General features: G+C 39.6%; 1 protein-coding gene across 4 annotated transcripts in view; it reads right to left on the bottom strand.

Moving 5' to 3' along the window:
- GLIS3 (GLIS family zinc finger 3) overlaps window positions 1-12,624 on the bottom strand; it is a 422,399-nt gene that overhangs the window by 269,184 nt on the left and 140,591 nt on the right. For all 4 annotated transcript variants that reach the window (XM_081066032.1, XM_081066029.1, XM_081066031.1 and 1 more), the window contains one exon: window positions 5,415-6,525. In XM_081066032.1, coding sequence (XP_080922158.1) covers window positions 5,415-6,525 — 1,111 coding nt within the window. The remainder of the gene's footprint in view (window positions 1-5,414; window positions 6,526-12,624) is intronic.

Here is a 12,624-nt window from a genome sequence, read left to right as displayed (position 1 = left end):
CAAAGCATAGAATATATAAATTAGAAGATACTATGATACCCACTCGGATGTCACCATCACCAAGCTAAAAAGAAATTAATATTTTGCCGTAGTTGTTTTAGTTCTCTAATGCTTTGGGGAAAAAAAAGATAAAGTAAAATTCCCACATCCCATTTCTTCCTATTTCTTTCCTCTTTAGACGTATTCATTGTCCTACAGTTACTGACTATCCTGATCACACAATTTTATTGTTTAAGCAAGTAATTATGTACTCACAACAACCATATAATACTGCGTGATGTGTGTTTAAAGGTACATAAATTGTATTATACTGTATATATCCTTTTGCATTTAATTTTTTCATTTAACATTGTTGTGAGATTTAGCCACATTGGTACATATATGTGTATCTACAGATATAGAGATTTATATCTAATTCATTAACTTTAAACTCCTTTATATTATTTCATTAGGAATAAATTACAGTTTCTTGATTTATCTATCTACAAACACTTCGGTTATTTACGTTTTAAAAGCAGAGGTGCAATAAATACCTTTCTGTGGGTGTCTCTGGGTGTCCCATCCTATTTAAGAGTTTCTGGAGGGAGTGTAGACACATAGACCTGGTTTTGTTGGACACGCTCATCTTCATCTTTACTAGGTATTACCAAAATTTTTCCAAAGTGGTTACAACAATTTATTCTCACCAGCAATATTAAAGCATTCCCCATTCTGCATACCCTCATTAATACTTGACATTATAAGAACTTATTAATTGCTGCCAATATGAAGGTTGTGGAGTGGTAACTAATAGTTATTATGCTTAGATGGTATTTTCCTAAGGTCTCTTCTGGTCCTATAATCGTGATCACCACATCAATGCCAAATCTTATCAAAATAATAAAATAAAGGATGTGGAAAAAAACTTTCTTCCACAGTTTATACTGATTTTACTTTTCCTCAAGAAACGTCTTTCATGCCTAATGCTGGCCCATGAACCCATAAATCAGGCCATTAAAGAGGAATGGGGACATGGCCCTAGCTCTGTATTTATTTTCTTGTACTCATAATCCAATGTTACTTAAAAAGCAAACTGCCCAGTATTCAAGCCAAAGCAAATACTCTGGATTTTGCCAGGCAAAATGCCTGTGGAGAAATGAGTCAATTCATACAAAATTCAAAGCTGTCTTTGGTCAGTGACATTTTCGTGAAAATCTGTGGGTGGGTAAAAGTTTTGCAAAATTCCTTTTTGCTATTGGATAAAATTCATCCAGGGAAAATAAGCAAAATTTAAGTGGCGACCCACATTCTCCCTAATTCCCTTATTAACACTCCCTAACCTCCCAACACAACTGCTTTCTATTGTGCATCAAGGCAAGCCATCAGGGTTTCTGAGCCTGGCAACAGAGCCCTGTACCTCTGCTCACTCTGCTCCAATCAGATAGGCTTTCTCATGAGAGGTACTGGCAGACTGAGCATGCTTGAGCTCATTCAGAACACACCTTCCTGGGAACGCTACCCAGGCATCGCACACTCTTCAACTTACCAGCAAATGCTAAGCAACATAAGTCAGACAGAAAAAGTCGAGAACCTTATGACTTCACTCATATGTGGGATATAAGAAAGGAACAAAACAAAGAAACAAAAACTCATAGACATAGACAACAGTTCAGTGGTTACCAGAGGGTAAGGGGGGAGGCAGGGTGATAGAAGGTAAAGGAGGTCAAATATATGGTGATGGAAGGGAAACTGACTCTTGGTGGTGAGCACACAGTGTGATATGTAGATGATGTATTACAGAATTGTACACTTGAAACCTATATAATTTTATGAACCATTGTCATCCCAATAAATTTACTTAAAAGAAAAAAGACCTACAGTAGAAACATTCTCAGTATGAGCTCTGTTAGGACCATTACTATGGCTACTGTTAGAGACGGTTAGCATACATCTATAGTTGGGGATTACATTTTATGTTGCCTTTTAGGAACATGAAACAGGCGTTGGGAAAAGAAATTCAGAGACTCCATGATTGTTCTCACTTGGGAATTTGAAACTTTACCATCTCAGAAAAACAATAGAATTCAGTACAATTATACCCGGAAATGCTCAAAAGTTCTGTTGATTCTGAGATTCATCAATGATGGGGTTTGTCTAAGCTCAGGAAGGTCTAAGTAGAATGCTTTGGCACCCTGAAATCAGTAGATCGCAGTAAATATACTCAGATATTTTTAATATAATATTGTCATATTTGTTTCTGAGTTAACTGAGGTCTGCCTGTCTGCCTGACGAGGCCTTTACTTCCCAAGGCCTTTGCCACTGGCTGGGAGTATGTCTGTGTTCCAGTTCAAGCCTGGACAGAGAGCAGCTGGTTTGGCTTTTCACAGAAGCAATAAGTATGAGATCAACAGAGGGTTGGAATTGTTTGGGTGGGAAAGAGAGAAGAAACCATTCTCTTCTTCCAGTAAGTTAACCAAATAATAAATGAACAATCCTCCCCAGTTTGGCCACCTAGAATCGTGAATGATCTGCATCCCAGAGTTCTGGGTAAGGCCAAGGAGTTCGAGTCAGAGATTCTGAGAATGTGTTCTCCCTTGCATGAAATGAAACTTGGTGTCAAGGGAGGACAGCAGTGGTAGCCTCTTACTGCACACAGGCTGTCCCTGAGGAGCCCTTTCACACACCCTTCTCTTACGATGGCTTCCAGAAGCTCATAGCGCTGCTCGTAGTCATGGGCACCAAACACAATGGGGTCATCACATCTTTCTTGGGTCAAATAGCGAAGTGAGTGAAAATGATGACTAACACGAACTAGGGTCCACAGAAAATGAATAGCAGTGAAACTTACGTAAAACCAAAGTGGATTGGGTCTTATAATTTAAACAGAGCTCCTAGCCTCTGCAGCATGTGACACAGCCACAAAAACCCGAAGATCACTTCATGTCTCCAAAACAGGAATGTGGTCATTGTACTTGGCAAGATTGTGAGCTTTGAATCAACTACCATCAGATTTCAAAGCAGTAGGGGATGACACATTTCAGTTTTAACAGTTCTTAATGTCTGGATTCCAAGAGTGGAAAGGTTGGTTTTGCAAAAGGCAGAAAAAGGAATCTTTTTCAGATATGCATTAATGGTAAGCACACTGTCTTCTATCCATGAACTATCCTTGAGAAGACTGCTAAACCTTCACAGTAAAATTTCTGTTGCCCGTTAGCTATAGCCCTACAAATCAAGCAAATGACATGTAGCCACAAAACAGTTTTCAAAAGACATAATGCTCATGATATGTATGTGTTATATGAAAATGGATGCCTTCCTGCTAAAAATATATACTCCCAAAACTAGAACTGCAACATTAGTCAGTTCCTAAGAAAGCTTGTTTCATATAAATATACTTGCACTATAACATGTGTAAGTAAATGCTCTGTGGTTCTAAATTTGATATGGAATTATATCTAGCAATCTGAATTTTGCAAAGATTTCATTTAGAAGTGGGGAGTGGACAGACTACGGGAGAAGAGAAATCACCTCCTTTACCCATCTTGAACAATACGATGGAAAGCTCTGCAGAGGAGGCCTGCAAACATTCACCTCTCAGGTTACTCCTTCACTGAAGTATTTTTATTTTTAAATAGTCATCATGTACTTTAGCAAAAGTCAACTTGTTCTATGCCTTTGCAAAACCTAAGAACAGTGGGAAAGTAGGGAAATCCTATTGCACAAAAATTAATTTTGCAATGCAAAAAATATTTTTTTGGATAATTCGAGCTTTTATGGTTTGGTTTTTTTTTTTGTTTTTTTTTTTTTGTTTTTTCAGTAAAGCCAAATCCAGCAAACTATTTTCGGCCGGGATTAGTCATAACTAAAAGGTTGGACTGTTTTCGTTCAGAGACTGAATGTCTTTCCTGCCTGCAATAGGCCCGTGTGTTCCAAACAAAGTAAATGGAATTGCCTTCAATTGCTTGTCTCTTTCTGGCATTTTTAATGCAGAACCCTACTGACAGAGTAAGGTTTTGCCGCCTGGAATGTCATTATTCTTTTCACTCATATAACCTGGCATTCTCACAATGTATCAGCTTCAGGTTTTCCTTAAGAAAAATCACAACATGGGGCACAATGTAACGACAGGAAATGCAATTTCATTCCGCCAGAAATTCTTAAAACTCTTTCAAAAATACCTACTGGACAGTGAAAACGTGCCTCTAACACTTGCATTACAGCTATCATCTGTTTGGTTTGCTTTTACATGAATCAGACAACTTGGCCAATCTACACATAAACATAAACATGTGGTCTGGGTTCTTTATCGTTAAGACATTTTATAGGAAGAATGAACACTGTCTGGGGGACCACCCTTTAAATAAGTTCCTTTTCAAAATGATTTATGTATTTCACACATTTAGTGACCTGTAGCATATTCAATATCCAGGGAGTACCCACCATTCTCAGATTTTAACCCTAAAAAATTTAATCCTAGCCATCTAAGCTAAGCTAAAATGCGTGTTCTTCTTTTTCCGAGAGTTAAGTGAGCTGTCTGAGATTGTGCAAAGTTGCCCTGTGATCCCAACCAAGGGTGATGTCCTGCTTGTAAACCCTGCGGGTTTCTGTTAGGTGTGAAAAGACTGTGAAATCATGTAAGAGTGATATTATTAAAAAACAGTCAATTTTGCCAAGAAACAGAGATAGGTCCAGGATCAATGTTGTGAAAAGGGGATGTGAGGGAGAAAGAGACATCATGGCCATTTCCTTCAACACAAAAGGCACATTCCCCTCTCGATTCTTTCTCCTGTACCTTTCCACAAAATTCTCTCTCCTTAAAATATGGTGAGATCCTGTGAGATTCTGCTCCTGTGTTTCCCCTGGGTGTTGTTTTGCTGGCTATAAATCATTAACTAGTCTCCCAACACTGGAGTGTGCAGTGTGCAGGCGTGAAGGTGCGTGCAGCAGCATGGTAACTAGCCAAGCTGCTAAGTGTGAGTTCCTTTCCAAATATCAGAACCACCCCTCCCCCAACCCCAATACTAGCCCGGTTATTAGAGAGAAAGAAAAAAATCACTGAATATTTGCTTTGGAAAAGACATAAAGCTCGCTGGGGGTGCAGTGTGTATTCCTCTGCCCTGCATATTTCAGCAACTTCGAGTTGGTACCTGGCAGACATGTTTTCTGAGATTTTGGACACTGGCTGGTCTACCTCCCCTGAAGTGATGAATCCTGTACATTTGCAGAAAAGAATCGAGAAGTGGAGCGATACCCCAGCAGCTAATAATTAAAGAAATCTTCCCCTTCCTCAGAATGAAGAGTCAAATCTCATGCATACCTGGTCCCCCACACATCCAAAATCCATAAATGAAGAAAATGTCCCCTGATTTGCAGACCTAGTTTAGAAAAGACAGGTGCACTTTCAATGGGCCCCCCGTGGGCTTTGGAAAACTCACCGTACACTTGTTGGGCTTCTCTCCGGAGTGGACTCTCATGTGAATGAGCAGTTTATAGCGGGCATTGAATGGCTTGTACCTTCGAGGACACCCTGCCCAGAAGCACGTGAAGTCTTCCCCTTTGCGCTGGTCTATGTGAACCTTCTCGATGTGCCGCACAAGTTCCTCCTGCTGGTCATATAAGGCGCTGCAGTCGATCCAGCGACAGCAGTGCTTGCCCCCGACATCGTCCATCTCCCCATCTTCCTCCAGGGCGGCCTGGGGCAGGGCCAGCGTCTGGGCATGGGGGACGAGCTCTTGGTGGTGCAGGTGCAGGTGGGCATGATAGGGCGGTGGGGGGCCTTGTGGTGGTGGTGGCAGAGGCGGCGCAGGGGTCAGGTCGAGGGCGCCGCTGGAGAAATCATCTAGGCGCTCAGTCTTCAGCAGGCCGGCTGGCTGGCCGTCCGGGCCCGGCTGGCCGTGCTGCACCACCATGCTGTTCACCATGCCGGGCTGGAGGCCGCCGTGCTCCAGCTGCTGCATGCGCTCGTACTCCAGACAGCTGTCCTCGCCGTAGGTCGGGAGCGCCAAGCCACCACTGGCCACCCGCACACCCATCTGGCTGCTGGGCCCCGGACACGGCTGCGGAATGCAGCTACCGCGCACTCCCAGGAAATGCCCATAGACCTCGGGCTGTGGGGACATGTTGGCCGGGGAAGCCCTGGACCCGTTGATGTAGGCGACCAAGGACGTGGGAGAGGTGCGGATGATGGTATTGAAGTCTATCCCAATGCCATCGGACAGTGGGGACAAGGACAGCGCTCTCTTCTTGGAGCGGGCCGAGTGGGATCTAGCCGAAGAGTGTCGGGGACTAGGGTAAGGAGAGTGGCTATTTTCCATGCTGAAAAGGTAGGATGGCAAGGAGTTAGAGACACTGTTGCTGGACATGGCTGTCCCAGGAGGAAGGCTAAGCAGATCCCCTAGATCAATGCCATTCTGAGAGCTGTGGTTGGAGGAGAGCGATGGGAGAGCCCTGTAGCCGTGAGACCACTCTTGCTTCACACTCAAAGCCGACTGACTTTCTGTCAGACTCCAAGTCGTGGACGCCAAAGACTCACGCGAAATAAGGGACCTGGAACAGCAGCCAACAGGGAAGAAAAAAAAAAAGACAAACATTTTAGCAGGATATGGATTGCTTAAGAGCCAAAAGAACATTGCACTGACAATCTCTTAAGTATTTCCCCTAATTACATTCTCTGCTAAACACACATTCTTTGGCTAAGATAACACTAAGGCTTTTAGTTCCAGGTAAATAACATTTTACCAAGAACAATAAAGGCAAATGCTCACTGGAATAATAAAACAAAAGATCTATTGTCATAAATAATCTTAATACTTTAATGATAATAAATAGTCCTTGCTTTATTTAAAAAAAATTTAATGTAGGGAGAAAATTTAGTGACCTGGGAATAATTATTGATGCGTGTCATGGCAAACCAAATAAGCAAATATTTATTAAACACCTACTGTGTGCAGAAATTACAAATAGGCATTGCAGGGAATACAAGTCTAAACACAATCTCAGCCTTTGAGTAAAATCAATTTGGTGAGGTGAAACATAAACCCGTGCTTGATTCAAAAAAAAGTAAATCCTCAAAGGGTCATCCCGAAGACCTAATAATACTTTCACAATTTAGTTTCATTGATATTAAGGAATTTTAAAGGATTTCTTTTAAAGATAGTAATGCAATCAGTACCTAATTATAGTTTCAAATCATCCCAGGAAATGAAAAAATATGAAATATAGCTGTAATATATAAATGAGTAACAACCTGAAATCCAGTCATATTTAGAATTATGCACATGGGCTGTGTAGGGTATAATCACACTCACTAGTTTTGGGTTTTCCATAAGCTCTTGTCGTTAAGTCAGAGCAGCTTTGGGCCAAGAGATCATTAGTTTTCAGTAGTTCACTTTGCAACAATTCCTGTCCTGTTCTTCTTACTCTTTTCAAACCCTGCCTCACATGTTACAATATTTACCTGTGTATCAAAATGGTTTGTAATGTAGTCTGGCCACTTACTTTACTATGATATCATTGCCTTAAATATCACTGAAGAGAAAAGCTATGTACCTTGGATGAAAAAGTTGTCACAAAGGCTAGACATAATTCACTATATTTCTTAACATAGACACGGAGTATATCAGAAAAACCTGGCTTATTTATATGTGCCTGTTTTGGCTTTCTATAGAGGTATTTTTTCTGACAAAAAAAAATTAATGAAAACAAAGTATTATATAAAATGTCTATCTTCCCAAAACAAACCTGTTTACTACTTCTAGCTGTTAAATAGCAACCTGTTGCAAAGAAACTGAGGAAAAAGAGAAGCATTCTCATCCCATCTGTTCCTTTTACTTCTTTTTACAAAATATAAGTCAGGAACACTGTTCCCTACAAGCATGAGATATTAGCCAGAAAATTTCTCAGCTCCGAAATGCACAGTATAAGGTGATAGATAACACCATTATTGATGTGATGTTTCTATCCAGTGAAGTAATGTTTACCGATGACAAACAGCGGGAATTTACGTCCAACTACCCTTGACACAGGCTTTCTTTTTCTTGGTCTACATCCTTATATTTGGGCTGAAGTCCTTTTGCAAGCTCCAAACTGGTTTCTGAACCATCTGGTGTTTTTTTTTTAATTCCCCGTGGACGCTTTCCATTATTTTCCCAGCACACCTGCAGCATGCAGCTCTCCCTGCAGAGGTCAGCTGAAGGTTCCTGGTGATTGGATGTCAAGGATCTTTTGGTTCCTTCCCCTAGGAGATCCAGGAATTACTTTCTGATCCTAGCCAAATCAGTAGTTGTGTCATATAGGAGGCAAAGATAACTGACTGTGCTTTTTATCCCGAGATTGAGAAAGTTTACAGAGCATTCTCAAATAATGCATCTGCCTGGTCACTGTCACACTGAAGCATTTCAGATTTATAAGCCGTGTATATAGCAGGCGGAAAGCATTTTATCCACCTACCTGCACTTCGTGTATGTAATTATATTACTTGGTTTGAGAGCCGCCTATAGTAAGACGTGGTTATTTACTCCATTGTTGAGAAATGTTTCTTATTTTTCTCAATTATACCTAACCATGGCTCAATTTAAATCTAAACATAATACCATGTAGGCATGTTCTTTAACTCCTTAGACTTCTCAGTTTTCTAAGACAGTTATCATATATATTTTTCCAAAGCAAAGTCTATATTCTATTCACTAAGGCAATAATACACCCAGAGAACTCTCTTTTCTATTTCAAACGTGAAATAAGAACAAAACTTGGAACAAGTGGCCTTTGCCTAGTAGCTCTCATCCCTCTGTGCAATTACCCAGATCTTTTAATTTTTCAAAGTTTTAATCCATGAAACCTCCCCCAAACACACTAGCTTTCAATAAGAGTCTTCTTTCCAAAGAAGTTATATACTGTCAATACCAGGACTTAATTGTAGCTAACTTCCTGAATAAAATGATCTTCCTCAATAAAATCCAAAGGCGGTCAACAGAAGGGATCATTTTTATCTCCTCCACTACCCACCAGAGTGTTAGATATATAAGTTTTCAAAAGTTGTTGATTAAAAAGGTGAATAAATAATGAATGTAAGGATAACAATCATCATTTATAGTTCACAGAGCATTTTCTCTATACATAATTTCATTTGATACAGCCTGTGAGGTAAATAGACTGTGGATTTTAAAAATAACCTCTATTTAAGGACCAGATTCCTTATAGGCAGTTCACCTAGCTGGATCACATACACCCTCTGTTGTTTTCCCTACATCATATCCTATATGTATATAGTCCATAATGCTCTGCTGGATTAAAGGACCTGGTATAACAGGATTAAAGTCATACAAGTTATGATTGGAACCCACATTTTCTGTTCTCTTTCTGCAACAATATGTTGAACAACTGCAATGTTCCAAAGGACTCTGTCCTGTAATCCCTGCTTCTACATACACCAGTGACAGAGCTGTGTTCTATCACCATACTGAGAGCAATCTCTGTTTCCATATGTTCATCTGATCCTAAGGATATTCTTTTTGGTGACTGGTAATTTGGAGCTATACGTGAAAAAAAAGAGATATAGCTCAAACAAAAGAAAACCAATATGAATAACTCAGAAACTATCAGTGAAACAAGTTAGGGTAGCTAGTGAAGCAAGAGTTCAGTAACCCTCATGGGGCCAGAAGAGGAGTGCTAAACAAGCTGAATTGCTTGGTTCAATGCCAAGCTCAAAAGAAATACCAACTTACAGATCATATGGAAGTCCTCAAACTGATGCTCGAGAGAGAGAGAAATAACTATATATATGTATAATTATATATACACACACACACACACACAGAGGGTGCCAAAAAAATGTATACGCATTTTAAGAAAGGAAAAAACTGTATTAAAATTTTAATACTCAATATATACCGATTGCAAACGATGAATACAAGTCATGTTTGACTTCTGCAATTAGAAGAGGTGGTCAAAGTGGTAAACTTCAGTGGCAAGTGTGCAAACGGTTCCAATACCACAGCAGAAGCAGCAGGACTGGTTGCTGTGCGAGGCCTCCCGGCTCTTCCCTTGTGCACATCACACACAGCACCATGCATCTCAAACTTATCACAAATGTGAGCAATTGTTAGGCGTATTGGAGGTCCTATTGCATACGCACGCCTCCATTGTCATCCTATTTCCACAACGTTCTCAAATGTCAAATACCATTGCAAAATGGTCTTGCGCTCCTTGAAAGACACCGTGCTTCCACCATTTTCTTTGACTATCTTGCCTGTCGCATGGTGATGCTACCATTCATTTGATTAACACCGTCTTTTCAGCAAACGTCATACTACACATTGCTACCGTAATTCAATTCAACTTTGAAAAGTAATACATAGAGAACATCTCTTAAAATGTGTATGTATTTTTTTGGCACCCTTGGTACATAGGTATATACACATACATGTATATACCCTAGTCTATATGGAAGTTCTTGTCTATGTGCCTGGACAAATCCTCTGGAAGAATCAGCATTGCCTCTGAACACTGGATGGCTTTATAAAATGTTATAGAACTTATAGAGAGCCCGGAGTCCATTCTCTGTTCCCTTGGCCTCTTCTGAGCTTTGTGGACACACTCCAACCCAAAAGAAAACCCTAAGAAATTCCATTCCCAGAAATCTCCTCAATAATTTCTGGTTTAGGAGAGAAAAATGTGGTGCCTTTTGGATCTGGAATGACATTAAACTGATGGTTAAACTTTGTAACTGACAAGCTAAGTGACATTAGGAAAACCATTCGACTTTCTGTACCTTAGGTCTGTCATCTATAAAACAGGAATAATACTTGCATGTAGTTTATGAATATTCAATCATAAAATGTAGATTTGTATATGAAGCCACTGTATGAGGCTATCATATCAGCATTTCAGCTTTATCACTTTAGAGGAAAATATATATTAGGTTGGTGCAATTACTTTTGCACCAACCAAATACAATGGTCTCTGTATTACAGAGTATTTACAAGACCTAAATCAAGAATGGCTCCCGGATTTTCAGGATGGTTCCGGTATAGTTTGTATTTCTCATTCAGTAGGGCTAGTCAGAAATGGTTGGGAAATTAATAAAGGCAAAATACAGCAGAAGGGCATGATTCACCCCGTTAAATTAAACAGAACCCAACAAAGCTAAGGAAGAGTGCTTTTTCCAAGATGAGCACTCCAGAAAAAAAATTACTGAAAGATTAAAAGAAGAAATGGTCAGTAAATCTATAAAACTACTCAATGTTATCAATAATTAAGAGATGCAAATTAAGATAAAATAACATCTTGTACATTATATTGGCAGAAGTAATAAAAATAATAATTTGTATTTGATAAGACATGGGAAAACAGAAACTCTAAGAGTGTTAGTGAGTTTGTAAGTGGGTAAGCCTTTTCTGCAGTGCAATTTTGAGAATATATATGAAAAACCTCAAAACTGTACATTTCCTTTAACTCAGCAAATTTCACTTCTAAGAATTTGTTCTAATAACCAGAGATATGCCTCAAAATATTTACAAGATTATTCAATAAAGTATTACCTATAATACCGAAACAAAGGGAAACTAAATAAAATATCAGTCATAAAAGGCTGATAAAAAAAATTAAAGTTATATTTATATGCTTTTAAAATAAAATGGAATCTTGGGTAGGAAGCTATTATATGATGCTTTCATTACAAAAGAGTTTGTATTAACTGAAAAAAGGTAATTATAACACTATGTAGATTATTAGACCAATTTGGTACAAAGGAAAACCTATGCTTTGATGTATGTATACACATCATATACTAGAAGAATGTACATCAAAATCCCACCCATGGTTGCCTGTGGGTGGTAGGATTCAGGATGACTGCCTTGTGCTTTTCCATATTTTCCACAATGAGTAAGAATTACATAGATTATCAGGAAGAAACAATAAATTTTACAGCTTTCTGCAGGGTGGCCGTCATTCAGACTGAACGGTTCATGCTCCCTCCTCCCATCCTCCTGCATCACCACCCCCATGAATAAAGCACAAAGCTGATTCTCTCCATCTTTACCCCTAGACAGTAAATGCCTTCAAGTTAAACTGTTGCTTCCTATCCTTTCTCTCTTCTTAGAGAACACACAAACCCAGGATCACAAATAAATGTGACCTTTCCAAATTGCTAAAAGTCCCATACTTCACCAAGCCACTTCCTGACTCCTATTTCTTTGCCCATTTTGCAAAGAAATGATTTCAATAGGAGGATTCACACAATACATAGTCAAAAACATATGTCAGTGCGTCTTTAAGATGTTGTCTTTCAAGGACATAAAATTATGCTAAGGACTCAAATATGCCAGAAGACACCTAGATAATGACCCTTCTCTGGTCAATCCCTGAAAGGAACTGCGTTAGGTACATGGCTGGAGCAGCCAAAGCCCTGCCTACCATCATTTTCTCCATTAATTCTGACTCTGCCTTCAAGGCATGGACTGGACTTGCCACTGACAGGAAGCTGTAGGCTTCCCAACGACACCTCCCCCATGAGTACAGTTAATTTTATATGCAACACTCAGCAAGTCAGAGGAATCCCTCAAGGCATAATCATCAATGGGGAAATGACAGCGGCAACTTCCCAAGACAAAAAAAGCTCAGGTGAAAAACAAGTTTCCATATCATGAA

The sequence above is a fragment of the Rhinolophus hipposideros genome, assembly GCF_964194185.1.
Source record: "Rhinolophus hipposideros genome assembly, chromosome: 11".
NCBI classification, from domain to species: Eukaryota; Metazoa; Chordata; class Mammalia; order Chiroptera; family Rhinolophidae; genus Rhinolophus; species Rhinolophus hipposideros.
Note: the sequence above shows the minus strand (reverse complement) of the source record. Positions and strands in the feature narration are given on the sequence as shown.